A 17,342-nucleotide genomic window follows, 5' to 3' on the forward strand; every position below is an offset into this window, starting at 1 on the left:
AGAAGACAGCCAGGCACATGAGGAAGCCACCTGAGACTAGAACATGCCAATGTCACACACGGGATTAGAAGCTGGTTGTATACATGCAGAAAAAACACCCACCTTGCTGGTATTCCAAATCAAGGGAGGGAAGTGGGTGGATGGCCTGATGATACATATATTTTCTATAGGAATAAATAACAAAATGCTGACAAGATGGGAGCATCTTACAGGGTGGTATGGGTGCCACCAAAGATCTCACTTCTGGGGAAATTCCTAGAAGAACTCACACGTAGGTCCACAGGAGATATTTACCAATTGTTCACTGTAGCAGCATATATGCAGAGAAACAAAAAAATATCCTAAATATTCTCTTAGGCTGAGAAAGGTGATCCAAATATTAGGACTTTTGCAATTTTTGAGACCCCCCCAAAGAAATAAATAAGATCCACAGTCAAGTTTTAACACTATCATAAAGAAATCTACGTCCCATTACAGCACACATTGTTCATGCACATAGACATGTCAGTATAAAACACCAGTGCAGACTACAGTGTGGTTCACACAGGATGTCACAGTACACATAGCTCTTACGTCCACTGAACACAACTATAGATTCTGAACAGAATGCATGGAGCAGCTACTTAAAATCTATGACAGGGAACCAGCAAATGAGCTGAGGCAATGAGAACAGAGCATGAAGTACCACCTAACCATCGCTTCCATTGTGCACTCAGACTACACAGAAGGCTCTAGCTCAGTCTTAAGGAGAAGAAAAGAGGGGAGGTCTAGTGGCAGCCACAATGATAGAAGGAGCTCCAGGCAACTCATAGCTGCGGAAGAGAATGCTTCCCCGTCTTGAAGATCTCAATAGCTGCAGACAGAGTTAAGTAGAAGGCACAACAATACTTTAGGCCACACCACACCTCAGCATTCTAGATGGGAACTAAAAAAGGAAGCTTTTAGCCGGGCGGTGGTGGCGCATGCCTTTAATCCCAGCACTCGGGAGGCAGAGGCAGGCGGATCTCTGTGAGTTCGAGACCAGCCTGGTCTACAAGAGCTAGTTCCAGGACAGGCTCCAAAACCACAGAGAAACCCTGTCTCAAAAAAGCAAAAAAAAAAAAAAAAAAAAAAGCTTTGGGGGAACAACAGAGCAGCACAGGCATCATGGAAAGTGACCCCACAGTACTACTATCTGTAAATTTCAAGCCTCACCTCAAGCTGGGCAAGTGTGGACCTCATCATACGCAGCACTATTCCCTGGGCCTCCCACAGGTCCCTGGCAGGCAGCTCCACTAGCATGGGAAACAGCAGGTAAAGGCATTCTAGATATGGGGCTGATACTGAAACAACACTGCAACTTGTAACTCAAATCCAACTGAACTGCTGCATTTTCCAAAGGTTTTAAACATGAGGCTTCTAGCATAATATTCCCAATGCCCAGGATGCATCCAAAATTATTAGAATATAAAGAGAAAAAGAAACTATCACTACATGGGAAAAGAGACACCAAGGCCAAGAGGACACAGGTGTTGGAAGTATCTGCCACAGACTTTAAAGAGACTAATGAACTAAATAAGATAAATCTGCAACACGTAAGATTTCCAACACACTTGGAAGAATTTATCACAGGAAAAACCCTAATACCCTCTAATTTTCCTGCGATTGGGGCTATATGTCAGCACAGGAATGCTTGCCTTGTGAAAATCACTAGGTTCCATTCCCAGCACTGCTCCCAAAAAAAGAAAAAAATATTTCCTGGCCTAATCTCCAAGACTATATTTACATCTTACTCTGATAAACTTAAATTACCTTCCTTGCAAACGAGTTTCTGCAGATGCAATCAATCACCGTTACTAATCAACAGGCTCTGAGCTGATTAAAAAAGTTTATCTAATATGCCTAATCTAAACACATGAGCCCATAGAAAGCAACAGAGGAAGTTTGATACACACTTTGATGGATAATCATTATCAACTCAACTGGATTTATAATCACTATGGAAAAGCAACTCTGAAAATGTTTCCAAGAAGGTTGAATTGAGAGGAGAGACTACACTATGGTCTGGGATTCTAGACTGAAAAAAAAATAGACTGGCGAGATGGTTCTTTGGGTAAGTATTTCCCACTAACCCTGGCTGTTTTGTATTCCTTGGAGCCCACATAGAGGGAACTGATGCCTATTAGATGTCCTCTAAGCTCCACATACATACTATACCATGCACACAAATTCATGAGCACACATGTGCACAAATATAAATAAGTAAATAATTTAAAATAATTTTCAAAAGGAGAAACAGAGCTGAGTACCAGCATTCTCCCTGTTTCCTGACTATGGATGTCATGTGACCAGCTGCCTCACATTCCTGCCACAACGCCTTCCCTTCCATGAGGAGCTATACACTCAAACTGTGAACAAAAACAAAACCGTCATTCTTTAAACTACTCTTGTCACAGTAACCAGAAAGGTAACAAATACAGATGTCAAGTATAAAAGGCTGTGGAATGACAAGGGGCCATGTGAGAAAGATGCAGTTAAGCCTGGACAGGATTCAGCTGGCCACCTAAAAGACTAGAACAAGGAAGCATACTCTTCCAGAGCCTACTCACAGCGTCCTGCTGAGCACCACTTTGATTTTGACCTTATGTGATGCCCAGCAGAGGACCTGGCCAAGTTACCTCGGATCCTGACGTACAACACTGTGAGATACGAAATAGAAGTTTGTTGTGATTTATTAAAATGATTCCGTAAAAAATAGCTACAAAATTTAGTACCTGGGTAGGAAATTACCTCAGAGTTCATTCTGAGGCCACTAGAAACATGACCCTAAAATATTTAGGATCCACTGATCATTCTAAGGGGTAAATGTTTCTTTTCTTGATTCATTTTTTTTCCTGAAATACTGTTTAACCCAACACTCAGCAGGCTAAAGCAGAAGGAACATGAATTCAAGGTCAGCTTGGGCTACACATCAACCCTATCTCAAATAAAATTAGATAAAATATGACCTAAGATATAACACATCCTTTAAATTCTCAGGCAATTTGTTTCCTATTTTTTAGAACTACTACTAGATCAACCACATTTACTTAAAGAGAGGTTCCATCAGCATATTCTAGGCACTGCGCAAGTTGAGAAACTGTGAGTTACTATCTACATACACTTTGAGTTTGGTGCACTGGCCAGGCTTTAAGTCCCCCAGCAGCTGCAACATGGTGTCCAAGAGCACCCGACTGGAATTCACCAAGAATTCACGACCACATGCAATGGCGGCAACATCTGCAAAAGACAGAATAAAGCATCAAGACCACAGGTGCAGCACAGAGAGCACATAACGGTGGACAGAGAGAAGTGACTCTACCAGTTTTCCACTAACTTCCACACACGCATCATGGCGTGAACACACCTTCATTTTCACTCTACCTATCTCTTGTCTTGCTCACACACACACTAATAATAATAATAGTAATAATTAATGATAAATAATAAGTTTTTTTCTAAAAGATCACAGGTGCTTCACAATCTGAAAAATTCTGATTAGCAGATAGTATATTCCCTGACTACAGACTCAAAGAAAGCAGCATTTAACAATGGTGCTGTTCAACTGATGCAAAAATACTAAATAAAATACTGGCAAATCTAATTAAAGAACACATCAGAACCATCATCCACCATCATCTGGTCGGCTTCATTCCTGAGATGCAGGGATGGCTCAACATACGAAAATCTGTCAACGTAATCCACCATATAAACAAACTGAAAAATAAAAACCACATGATCATCTAATTAGATACCAAGAAAGCTTTAGACAAAATACAACGTCCTTCATGATAAAGGTCTTGGAGAGAGCAGGGATACAAGGAACCTATCTAAACATAATAAAGGCAATATACAGCAAGCCACCAGCCAACATCAAACTAAATGGAGAGAAACTCCCAGCGACCCCATTGAAATCAGAAACAAGAAAAGGTTGTCCACTCTCTCCATATCTATTCAATATAGTTCTTGAGGTCCTAGTTAGAGCAATAAGACAACAAAAGGAGGGGCTGGAGAGATGGCTCAGAGGTTAAGAGCACTGACTGCTCTTCCAGAGGTCCTGAGTTCAATTCCCAGCAACCACATGGTGGCTCATAGACATCTATGGTGAGATCTGGTGCCCTCTTCTGGCAAGCATACATGGAAGGAATGTTGTATACATAATAAATAAATCTTTTAAAAAAAAGACAACAAAAGGAGATCAAGGGGATACAAATCAGAAAAGAAGTCAAACTCTTACTATTTGCTGATGATATGATAGTTTATATAAGCGACCACAAAAATTCTACCAAAGAATTTCTAAAACTCATAAACATTTTCAGTAATGTAGCAGAATACAAGATTAACTCAAAAAAAAAAAGTAGCCCTCCTGTACACAGATGATAAATGGCTGAGAAAGAAATCAGAGAAACATCACCCTTCACAATAGCCACAAATAGCATAAAATATCTCGGAGTAACTCTAACCAAACAAGTAGAAGACTTATGTGACAAGAACTTTAAATCTTTGAAGAAAGAAAATGAAGAAGACACCAGAAAGTGGAAAGATCTCCCGTGCTCTTGGGTAGGTAGAATTAACATAGTAAAAATGGCAATCTTACCAAAAGCAATCTACAGATTCAATGCAATGCCCAGCAAAATCCCAGAAAAATTCTTCACAGATCTTGAAAGAACAGTACTCAACTTCATATGGAAAAGCAAAAAAAACCCAAGATAGCCAAAGGAATCCTGTACAATAAAGGGCATCACAATCCCTGACTTCAAACTCTACTACAGAGCTACAGTACTGAAAGCAGCCTGGTATTGGCATAAGAACAGACAGGAGGACCAATGGAACCGAAATGAAGACCCAGATATTAATCCACATACCCTTGAACAGCTGATTTTGACAAAGAAGTAAAAAACATCAAATGAAAAAAAGAAAGCATATGGTTCTGGCATAACTGAATATCAACATGTAGAAGAATGGAAATAGATCCATATCTATCACCATGCACAAAACTCAAGTCCAAATGGATCAAAGACCTCAATATAAAGACACTGAACCTCATAGAAGAGAAAGTGGGAAGTACACTTGAATGCATTGACACAGGAGACCATTTCCTAAGTATAACTCCAGTAGCATAGACACTGAAACAATAAATGGGACCTTCTGTGTAGTAATAGGAGCGGCGGGGCTGAGTCCCCAACACCCCAGCCGCCTGCTCGGCTAGCTTATGCCCCGAAATAATTACACAGACACTGTATTCATTTAATCACTGCTTGGCCCTTTAGCTCTGGCCCTTACTGGCTAATTCTGATATACCGATCAACCCATCTCTAATAATCTGTGAGCACCAGTCTTACCGGGAAGATTCTAGGTCGGAGCTTCATCACGTGTGTCTGCCTGGGAGCAGGGCATGGCGTCTCTCTGAGGCGTCTGCTCCGGAGAGGAGAGCTGTGGAGTCTGAGCTCACTCCCTCTTCCTCCCGGCATTCTGCTCTGTTTACTCCACCTACCTATGTCCTAACCAATAAAATGGGCCAAGGCAGTTCCTTTATTAGCCAATGACCTTCCTCCATCACTTCTGAAACTGAAAAGCTTCTGTAACGCAAAGGATATGGTCAATAAGACAAAAAGAGAGCCTACAGAATGGAAAAAGGTCTTCACCAACACCACATCAGACAGAGGTTTGATCTCCAAAATATATTAAGAACTCAAAAGGGGCTGGAGAGATGGCTCAGTGGTTAAGAGCATTGCCTGCTCTTCCAAAGATCCTGAGTTCAATTCCCGGCAACCACATGGTGGCTCACAACCATCTGTAATGAGGTCTGGTGCCCTCTTCTGGCCTATATACAGACAGAATATTGTATACATAATAAATAAATATTTTAAAGAACTCAAAAAATTTGTCATCAAAAGAACAAATAATCCAATAAAAAATATGGAATACAGACCTAAACAGAGGAATCTAAAATGGCTGAAAGACACTTAAGGAAATGTTCAACATCCTTAGTCAAATTCAAATCAAATTCAAATCAAAACAACTCTGAAATTCCATCTTATACCTGTAAGAATGGCCAAGATCAAAAACACTGGTGACAAATTATGCTGGAAAGGTTGTAGGGTAGAGAACACTCCTGCATTGCTGGTGGGAGTGCAAGCTGGTATAGCCCCTTTGGATATCAGTGTGGCAATTTCTCAGAAAATTAGGAAACAACCTTCCTCAAGACCTAGTAATAGCACTTTTGGCTATATATCCAAAGGATGCTCAATCGTGCCACAAGGGCATGTGCTCAACTATGTTCATAGCAGCATTTTTTGTCAATGCCCCTAGACCAAAAAATGGATAAGGAAAATGTGGTACATTTACACAATGGAGTACTACACAGCAGAAAATATTACATCTTGAATTTTGCAGGCAAATGGATGGATCTAGAAAACATCATATTGAGTGAGGTAACCCAGAAAGACAATTATCATATGTACTCACTCATAAGTTGTTTTTAAACATAAAGCAAAGAAAGCCAGCCTACAAATCATCATCCCAGAGAACTTAGACCACAATGAGGACCCTAAGAGAGACATATATGGATCTAATCTACATGGGAAGTAAAAAAAGACAAGATCTCCTGAGTAAATTGGGAGCATGGGGACCATGGAAGAGGATTAAAGGGGAGGGGAGAGACAGAGAGGGGAAGCAGAGAAAAATGTAGAGCTCAACAAAAATCAACCAATCAATAAAAAAATATACATTTATTGATTAGATAGATAGATAGATCTAGATAGATAGAGAGAGAGAGAGAGAGAGAGAGAGAGAGAGAGAGAGAGAGAGATACAAAAAAACAATGGTGCTGTTCATGGAGCTGACATGATGCTGAATGAGGACCTGACAACTGTAAGAGCTACTACAAATCAGAAAGTGATGTCATGAACCATGGAACAGAGCACTGGGACCTGGGTGTCTACAGCATCCTGCCCCAGAACACCATACCAATAGATATCTGGTCCAAGCAGGAAGTGGGACTGATGATCAGTCTTAGCTGAGATCAAGTATTAAAAAATCCTTCAAGAATTAACTAATGATTTCTAACTATGACATAAATGGGAATCATATGTCAAAGGTAGAGCATGAAAACAATCTGAACAGACTTTCCTAAATGCTTTTCCCTATTGTGATCAGCAAATACTTTGTTACATACTTCAAGCTCTGCAAATGGGTGTGGAGACCAGACCAAGTTATTATACTGGCCCAGGGCTAGTACAGCCAGTACTAGCCCTACCAGTCCAGTATCCACACATAACTGCAAGTATTTATCAGCAAATATTTGTACACAATACTTATACAAATAAGACTCATACAAATCCCAGTATACAATGTGTTCTCTCTACATCTCCTCTCTCTTCCCTCTCTCCCTCTACCCACACCTGTGCATCAGGATGTAGCTCTTAACTACTGCTCCAATGGCATACATGCTGTCAAGCTCCCTGCCATGATGATGATGGACTAATCCTCTGAAACTGTAAACAAGCCCCCAACTAAATGCTATCTTTTATGAGTTACTGTGATCATGGGGTCTCTTCACAGAAATAGAACAGTGACTAAGACAGGTACCTAATCTCAAGACAGCCTTCTCTGCAGCTATCCTGGAGCCAAGTTCTTTACAGAACAGAGAGCACCACATCTAGATTTTCTGCGATTCATCCATAAAGGTGAAAATTCTGATCTGCCTTTACCTGCAAAATCAACACTCAGAAGGGTCTGTCTACCAGGACTGAATGAAATCCCAAGTTACCTCTCCCACGTATTAAACTGAAATTCACAGACCTATGTAAAATCCAGATGCAGTCCTGCAACATTACTGTGTGCAGTTTGCATTTGATCCTGCACAGTATACTGACTATGGGACTTCCTCGCTGATCCAACTACAGAGAAACACAAGTTTCCAACAAAAACTCCGCTTCATTGTGTAGGGTCAGCTCCACTAACTTAAGTGTTAGCAAGAAAACACTACAAAGCCAAAACATTGCAAGACAATTAGAAGAATTCTATAATAAACTGAATATTATAAGTGACCAATGCCAATTTTCCCAAGTTAGCAAGACACTTAACATGACTGAGTTATCAAAGAGGTAAGAATCATGCCCATGGAATACCAAAACCAAAAAGCCTTTGGTGATCTCACAATATCAATTAGCAACCACCTCTCTAGCAACCAACCCCAGAACATAAAGTTTTTAATCTTTATGAAAAGTCAGGCAGGGTCATAAGGGATGACTTCATCTCCTGCAACATCTACAAACATTTGTTACACTTGTCTGCTATGCCCACATAATAGAGTGGCAGGAATATCACAAACCTCCTACAGCACGCAGTACTCCTACAGCACCGCAGGCCAGTGCCAAGTGGGAAACATGCTGTGTGCAAGACTCCTGAAAGAGCAGTGTGTACCAGAGCCTGTCCCTGCTCCAGAAACCTAGGCTTGTCACAGAACAAATAAGGGAGGCTGACTAGGGAGAGATGGCAGGCAAATACAGAAGGAGGGAGGAGAGTAAAACCACAGTAAGGTGTCTGAAAACACAAAGAATCACTCACACACACACACACACACACCTAAACATATACATACACAGTTTAAATGAATTTTTTCCACCTGGACTGACAATGAGTGTCCCCACCCCCACAAGAGCCTTGACTACCTGACAAAAGCCCAACACCAGTCATTACAAACCCTCTTTGATCCAAGAGATCCAAAAACATTATAGGCTATTGCTGTTTCCCTTGATTGCCCCCCAGAGATAGAAAATAAATCCCTAATGCTGAAGCTACCATGTACTTTGGACACAGAACCCAGAAGATTCAAGCAGAATCTTACCTGAAGGCTTCCTCCTTGGAGGACTAGCTTTATGTTATCAGAAGATACCATGCAGCTTCCAAAGGAAGGAAGCAACCAACAGCCCTACCCAGCTATGATACCTATGAACCCCAACAATGACAGGCACAGCAAGATATCCCTAAAGGGGCTTAGTGGTACCTATTGGTATTTAGTGGAACTGTCTAAATTGGACTTAAGGTCCACTCAACAAAAGAGAAATCATGCTTGGTACTGAGAACCTAGCTAGTAAAGTCATGGGTCATGGAGAAGAAACTTCTTTACTAAACCTGCTATTCTAACTACAGTCTTAAATGCTTTTCCTTATACTCACACAGAAGTATAACTCTCATCCCTTATCAAAGAAACTTCTCTTTCTAACATGTGGAGACCATTATAGTCAAATGCAGTTATGGAGCCCAGCTCCAGGTGCTGCATCAACAACAGAACTCCTCTACCTAAGGATCAGGGATCATTGTAGAAAGGAGGGCAGAGAATATAAGTGCCAAAGGAACAGGAAGTTTGCTGTGAGATTAAGTCTCCTAGAAATGTCAAAGAAGCTATGCCCATGAGTCTCACCAACATGACTGCCTAAACCATACCTGAACAAGAATGACACCCATAGACAAGCTAACAGGGACATGGGGAAGCTCACAAGACCTCAACCCTAAACAAAGAACTACAGGTAACTAAGGAATGCTGGAGTAGGAGAAACAGTAGGAAAGAGCACACCAATTAGTTATCCAACACCAAATGGTCACCCCTGAAAACATACATACAATTAACATTATACAAACTGAGCAGTTTGTATTTATATATTTGGAACACACAACACACACACACAAATTATTAAAGAAAAATAGACTAGTTTGGAGAGATGACTCAGCTGTTAAAAGGCTGACTCAAAACCAAAAATGTAAGAAAAATAGATCATGAATTTAAGAGAAAGCAAGAAAATGTAGATGGGAGGGTTGGGAGAGAGAAAAGGAAAGGGGGAAATGAAGTAATTATATTATAATCCCAAAATTTATTTAAAACTGAAAAATGTAATGTTAGAGCTGGGGCTGGAGAACAGTGATGGAGTCTGCTTGGCATTTGCATACATGAGGCCAGTCCCAAAATTCAATCGCTAGCAACATGAAAAAGAATATACAGAATTTTTAAAAGCTTGGCATGGTCACAAATTTATAATCCTAACATTTGAGATGCTGAAGAAGAAGGATTCGATGTTCGAGAACAGCCTGGGCTAGTGAGTTTGAGGCCAGCTTAGACTACTTAGTAAAACCTTGTCTTAAAAAAAAGAAGAGAAAAAAGGTCACGTTGATAGGGCAACGATTACCAAATGCTACCTAAAATGCATAGCCAGATTAGGAGGCAGGGTATGCACTTATGATTTATGAGTCTACAAAGTAGAAAAGCAGGCAGAAAAGCAAGTTTTCTACTTGTGAGTTAGGTGAGTCACTCTTCACAGATCACCATTCTTTCATTGCTATATTGCTCAGGCTGCCCTACCCCGAACAATCCCTCACTTCACATGTGCTATGACCTGCCAAAGACCAGCAGATGACAGGATGTAAGTCCATCAGAGCAGGTAGGGTCCCCCATGCAGATGAAGAAACCCTGTCTAAAGGAGCTAACCTGGGAAGTGAACCATCTTGTCTTAAAATCCAGACTTTCAATGCTCCACCTAACCTGTCATTTCCTAACCTGTCATTAGGAATTGTGGTGGTTTAAATAAGAATGATACCCATAAGCTCATATGTTTGAATGCTTAATCACTAGAGAATGGGACTAGTTGAAAAGATTAGAAGAATTAGGAGGTATGGCCTTGGCGGAAGTGTAAAACACTGGGGTGGGCTTGGGCTTTAGGGTTTCAAAAGTCCATCCAATCCCAGTATCTTCTCTGTCTGCAGATGTAGCTCTCAAGTACTTCTCCAGCACCATGCCTGCTGCCATGCTCCCACCATGATAAGAGACTAAACCTCTGCAACTGTAAGAAAGCACCTAACTAAATGCTTTCTTTTATAAGAGTTTCTGTGGTCATGGTGTTTCTTTACAGCAAAAGAACAATGACTAAGACAGGAACAATGACTGAACAAGTAAGAAATTTCATATCAGTTTTTACTTAGAATATGGTAAACTAGAAATAAGAGCTGCTCCATTCTTCCCCAGGGAGGAGAAGACAGGGAAAATTCTACAAAATCACAGCTTTTCTTAAATACATCAGAGAGCTAAGGCTGGCTGGGAAACACCTAATGAAAGAAGCCAGACTTCCAGGCAGAGATATGGGACAAACATGCTCAACCTGGAGCATATGCTCAAAGTCACAACAAACCAGATCAAATGTTTAACAGGCCACCAGGACAGCTGCTGCATGAGGCTGACTATGGAAGAAGGACAGGGCTCCACTCCCTAGCTGGGTGTTATACTGTACATGGGTTTATGAAATTCTCAGAACTTCTAAGAGATAAAAAGGAACTGGGAGAGTGTGTAAAACTGGAAGATCAGCTTGACAAGCAAGAAGAGATGTAAACCGCTAGCCCATGGTCTCCACAGTGCTGCTGTACCCACTGAATGGCTCCAGGAGCTGAAAAGCAAACTTCTGTGGCACAAACCCACTTTAGCAATGCACCACCAGAGTTGAAAACCTTTTTCAGGCAAGCCTATAAGTCTTCTTTTCACATGTACATGACTGTGATTTTAGCCAAGTGAGCCTGAATGCTGGGCAACAGGATGCTCTACCCTCTAGTGACTGTCTGCCTCATGGCTCACCAGCCAGAAATTCATGCAGTTTAAATTCTCAACCAGCAAAATGACAACATACACGGATAGTAGACTTTTAAGGTTACTTTTAGAACTAATCAAATGTACAAATGCCTTCTTTTAAATATAGCCTTTAAGGCCTGACACAGGAGGCTGAGACAGGAAGACTGAGAATATAGTTGCTATGATGAATGGGCAGAGAGCTGCCCTGCTTCAGACAAAGTGCCAGTCAAGCCAGAGTAATGAACTCTCAGCATCCACCCAACAAGAAACACCACTGGAGGCTGGAGAGATGGCACAGAAATTGAGAGCACTGGCTGTTCTTCTTGAAGAGCTGGGTTTAATTTCAAGCACCCACATGATAGCTCATTCCAGTTCTAGAGGATCCAACAGTCCCTTCAGGCTTCCACAGTTACCAGGCATACATGGCAGTGCATAGGCATATATACAGGCAAAAAAACAAAAAACAAAAAAAACACCTATGCTAAGGATAAAATAAAAATAAATCTTAGAAAATAAATAAAATAAGTACCACTAACTTTTAAGGGATTTTTTTAAATGCCAGCCAGGTATAGTAGTATACCTATAATCTCTGGACTCAAGAAGTCGAAACAGCAGGATTACTTCAGGTTTGAGCACAGTTTGTCTCAAATTTAAAGGAGTAGGAGAAGCAGAAGTAGTCTATACAGGCCTTTCGTCATACTGATCTCAGTAAGAAGGTAACAACACAGGGCTGGAAAGATGACTCGGTACAAAGTACTTGCCACACAAGCATGAGGACTGGAATTCAGACGCTCAGCACCCATGTAAATTCTGGGTAGGCATGGCAGCTTCCTGTAATCTCAGCACTTGGGATGCAGAGACAAGAGGTCGCTGGTACAAGCTGGCAAGCTAAACTAGCCAGAATCACTAAGCTCCAGGTTCAACAAAACCTGCCATAATCAATAAGGTGGGGAGTAACCAAAGAAGATACCCACCATCAACTCAGGCTACATATATACACACACGCGCTCTTGCACACGTACCTACACAAACGTGTGAGCACACATCATCATCATCATCATAATGCAAGGGGAAAGGGCAGTTTTTTCTCATATTAACAGCAAAAATCATTCTAAGAGTACACAGGATACAACAGAGATGAAAGGTCACAATTTAAGTACTTTGTTTATTTTATTTTTTTTGTGTGTGTGTGATTTTTGAGACAGGGTTTCTCTGTAGCTTTTTGGTTCCTGTCCTGGAACTAGCTCTTCTAGACCAGGCTGGCCTCGAACTCACAGAGATCTGCCTACCTCTGCCTCCCGAGTGCTGGGATTAAAGGCGTGCACCACTACCGCCTGGCAATTTAAGCACTTTGTCAACCTCATGAAAGTAGAGTTTCCACACCCACTGGGTCATCTCACCTACTGTACTAGGAATCACTAGTCCCTGGTCTATCTCTCACAAAAATTTTGAAGGTTTGGAATGTTACTGTTATTTTTTTATTTCGTTTTTTGAGACAGTCTTGCTATATAGCCCAGGTTGACCTCAAACTCTTAATCCTCCTGCCTTAGGGCCTCCTAAATGATGAAATTGCAGGCTTGTGCCACCATGCCAGCTCCTTTATAGTTTTGCTATGAAATTTTTTTGTAGCATTTCTTCAGTGAGAGGTTCCATTTATTAGCTTCCAGGAAAAACTCACTGAAAACACAAAGTTTTTAGAATCCTTTAAGTGGAATTTAGTTTAAGTTTAGCTCACAGCTTTTGCTTTAGCCAGACATGAATAAAACAGCAAGGATTCCAAATGACAAGCATCTAAATGTACAATTTGTGGCTTTTATTCTTTTACTTCTGTGATATATAAAAATAAATACCAGCCAGGTGTGGTGGTGCACGCCTTTAATCCCAGCACTTGGGAGGTAGAGCCAGGTGGATCTCTGAGTTTGAGGCCAGCCTGGTCTACAGAGTGAATTCTTGGACAGTCAGGGCTACACAGAGAAACCCTGTCATGAAAAACAAAAATTAAATAAATAAAAATAAATAGCGATCAAATCAATCTGTGTTTCCTTTAGATCAGTTAGTTCTAATAAGTGTTGGTGACCACAAGTCCTTGGGGCGCTTTTCCATACTAGAGACACCAACACCTAGATCAACTTACTGAGATAGACTCCAGGGTGAACATGGTGCTCCAGACACTGACACACACAAATCCCTAACTATAATTAACAACCGTGATATATGGCACTATGTCTGAAAAGTTACCTACTTGTTACAATTCCAGCCAGTGCAAATACAAACTGATTCTCATCAGAATCAACCTCCCTGACGTCCCCATCCAATGACTTTATGAAACTCTCCATTGTCTGACCAGTGATGTTGAAAAACTTCAATGCTTTGTCCTGAAAGTTTAAAAATAAAAGAATACAAGTGTCAGATCTTTCCACATAAGCCAATGTAATATCACAAATGTGCAAACCATACAGAAGAAAGACTAGTTGCAATTACAAAAGCAATTATAAAAAAAACCTGTGCTCAAAGTTCCCAGGGAGGGAAGCAGTCAATGCTGGGACTCATACCAGACCACAGTAGAAAGAATAAGTGACTTCTGAGTGTTCAGCCCTAAATGGGACATCTGTGTTCACCACCACCACCAAGGTTCAGGGAACATCACAGAAGACCGGGTGGAAGAATGTCAGAGCTGGAGGGAAAAAGGAATGCTTTGAAATGCTGTCTTCTGAACATTCATGAACTCAAAGCTGCTGTGGTTACCTGATGTGGGATTCCCCTCTGTATGCTGCAAATACCATTGGTTAATAAGGAAACTACTACCTTGGCCTGTTGGTAGGGAAAACTAAACCAAATGCTGGGAGAAAGAAGGGTGGAGTCAGAGTGAAGCCATGTAGCCCCACCGGAGACGGATGGACAGAACTTTATCCGGTAAGCTACAGCCACATGGTGATACACAGATTAATAGAGATGGGTTAAATTAAGATATAAGAGTCAGCCAATAAGAAGCTAGAGCTAATGGTCCATGTAGTTATTTGAATAATACAGTTTCTATGTCTATTTTGGGGCTGAGCGGCTGGGAACCAACAAGTGGCTTCCTCCAACAAATTGGAGCCAACGTGACCAACTAAAATCCACAAGACCTGGACAAATCAAGCCAGTCCGCATGCTAGCATGGATGGGACATGGGCTTATGAGGCATTATGCCTCACTATGCCTCACTGAGGAGTTACTAACGATTGATGGCTGCTGGAGGAGTCACTGTTCTTCAGGGCCGTGGACACTGGTAGGTTCATGCTCTAGTGGGTGGCTACATCCATGCATGCACAGCAGCACTAACTAGACTTAGTGAAGTATAAAAAGGAAGTGGAAATAAGAAATAGAAGGGAGATTTGAGTTATCTATGACTGAGATATACTTTACGTGTATGTGTGTGTGCATATGTGTATAAATTTGTCAAGAACCATTTAGAACCAAGGCACATTTTAGAATGTGAAAACAAAAAACAAAACCTGAGAAAACAGCATAAGGGAACTTCATGGGTGATAGAATGTTCTATGACTGTAGGGATGGTTTCCCAACTCTAGAAATTTTCTAAGAAACCAGTAAGAACTATGTAAGTCCAGGGGATAAATTACAACATGGAAATCATCTTTATTTTTAAGACAAAATCTCGTACAGCCCAGGAAATTACACTTTATTAAAGTTCAACAAACTGTTAAGGACACTTAAGTCTCCCTCAAGCCAAACACTGCGTCCTCTAAGCAGTAACTAATGTAGCTCTGGCTTTTAGCCAAACATCCCCCCTCTCAACTTCCATTCCTTCTCCCAGAGTCAAACCCTACCTGCTGGTGGTGGTTTCTTTTCTTAGCTGTCAACTGCACCCTGACACCACACCTGTCTCAATCATACAGCTCTCAGTGGCTCCTTCTTCCCCATCTGCCCTGCCAAGAGCCACACACCTCACTCAAAAACACTTGAAGACTCTACAGCCCTCCTGCCTATGGATGGGGGGTGATGGTGGGAGAAAGGGACCAGCAACTGCTTACCTCCAATCACAAAATGGCATTCCAGTAACAACAAGCCTTATCTCCCAAGCTGCAGTGCATGACCCTCCACTCAGTCAAGGGACCTTCAGTCCTAACACAAGCCAGACTTCCCACTTATACCTTTGATTTGACTAATTCTGTCTTCTTCTTTTTTTTTTTTTTTTTGCGCCACAGCAATGCTTATTGAGAACGGGGAGGGGATCAGTCCTTCTTGGCCGCCTCCTTCCTCATGGCGGCCAGCTCGTTGCTCAGCTCCTCTCTTGGCGCTTCTGTGAGTGCCCACCCGCTTCTTGATGAACTTGAGCGCGGGCTTGTCCTTGGACACCTTGAGCAGCTCCATGGCGCACCACTCGTAGGGCTCGAAGCCGCACACCTCCCGGATCATGTCCCGCACGAACTTGGTGTGCTTTGTGAGGCGCCCGCGCCGCCGGCTGTGCCTCGGCTGGCTTACGTCCTTCGCGTCACCTTGTGGCCCTTGTTGAGGCCCACGGCCATGGGGTAGCGCAGGGCCATGGCTGCTCCTCTCCGATGGAGGCCGCGACCTAATTCTGTCTTCTTGAACTGTTCTTACAATTTACTGCCATTTCTACCTATTCTTCAAGGTCCATTTCAAATTCCTTTCCTTATGAAGTTCCCTAACATACATACATATGTGTGTGTGTGTGTGTGTGTATACTAGACACAAATATATGCCAAATTCTTAAATTATCTATTATCCATGAGGTAAAACACATATGAGCACTTTTAATGTTGTTAAATTTCTTACATATAAATATTAAAATGGTTAATATATCGAAAATTCCCCTTCCGTGCCAGGACAGAAGGACTGTACTTCATTTTACACATCCTCAGAGCATCAGGTGACTGACACAATGAACACGGCAGGTGTCTGGCAACCATCTGATGAATGAACTAAAGCAAATTTACATCATGGCAGGACTTAGCAATCAATGTCACAGCAGATGTGCTGTCTCTTTCAGGTCACAAGACACATTCAACAGTGCCAGACAACTTACTCCTCCCAGAATGGCTTTGACGACTTCCTCACTGCTAGAGACTCCCCAGAGGAGGGTACAGGTAACTGCTCCCATTTGTGTGCAGTACTCTGCCTGCTGGAGGAGCTGCTGTTTCGCCTCATTCAGCTGTTGTCGAAGAGCCAACTTCTCCTAAATTCACAACAAAGTAGAACAAGATGACAGACAGCTAGCATTCAATCTCAATAATCTCTATTACATGCTCTTTCACAATGATACTTATTAGAGAGAAAGCATTCAGAATTCTAGAAAACAGCTTCAAGTAGAATATAGCTCTTTCTGAGCCACAATTCACATCTAAACAGTAAAGTTCAAAGCTTAGAGAAGAACACATGGCTTCTTTTCAGCTTATGGATAATTGTGAAGAGCAAAATTCATTCATTCAAGTAAAGAGAAAACTAGAGGTGGCACCTGTGCCAAACGACCACACCCAGAGCAGCAACACCAGACTCAGAAGCAAAGCAGTAACCTAGCGTGCAGCCTAGACTGCACAGCACTTCTTATCAGGGAGGCTGCCATGGCCAACATTCAGTCCACTGACAAACACAACACTGAGTTTAAGAAAAGAACTGTACAAAGTCTCCTAGGCCAGCAGGTCTCAACCCCTTTTGGGTGGAATGACACTTTCACAGGGGTCACCCAAGA

General features: G+C 41.7%; 1 protein-coding gene and 1 pseudogene across 1 annotated transcript in view; both read right to left on the bottom strand.

Moving 5' to 3' along the window:
* Hsf2bp (heat shock transcription factor 2 binding protein) overlaps positions 1–17,342 on the bottom strand; it is an 82,242-nt gene that overhangs the window by 40,426 nt on the left and 24,474 nt on the right. The window contains exons 6-8 of the mRNA XM_075978732.1: positions 16,680–16,829; positions 13,875–14,007; positions 3,141–3,258 (exon numbers count right to left, since the gene is read on the bottom strand). Of these exons, the coding sequence (XP_075834847.1) occupies positions 3,141–3,258; positions 13,875–14,007; positions 16,680–16,829 (401 nt within the window). The remainder of the gene's footprint in view (positions 1–3,140; positions 3,259–13,874; positions 14,008–16,679; positions 16,830–17,342) is intronic.
* On the bottom strand, positions 15,245–16,809 carry LOC142853635 (large ribosomal subunit protein eL36 pseudogene; annotated as a pseudogene).

This window comes from Microtus pennsylvanicus, chromosome 7, assembly GCF_037038515.1.
Source record: "Microtus pennsylvanicus isolate mMicPen1 chromosome 7, mMicPen1.hap1, whole genome shotgun sequence".
Classification (NCBI taxonomy): Eukaryota; Metazoa; Chordata; class Mammalia; order Rodentia; family Cricetidae; genus Microtus; species Microtus pennsylvanicus.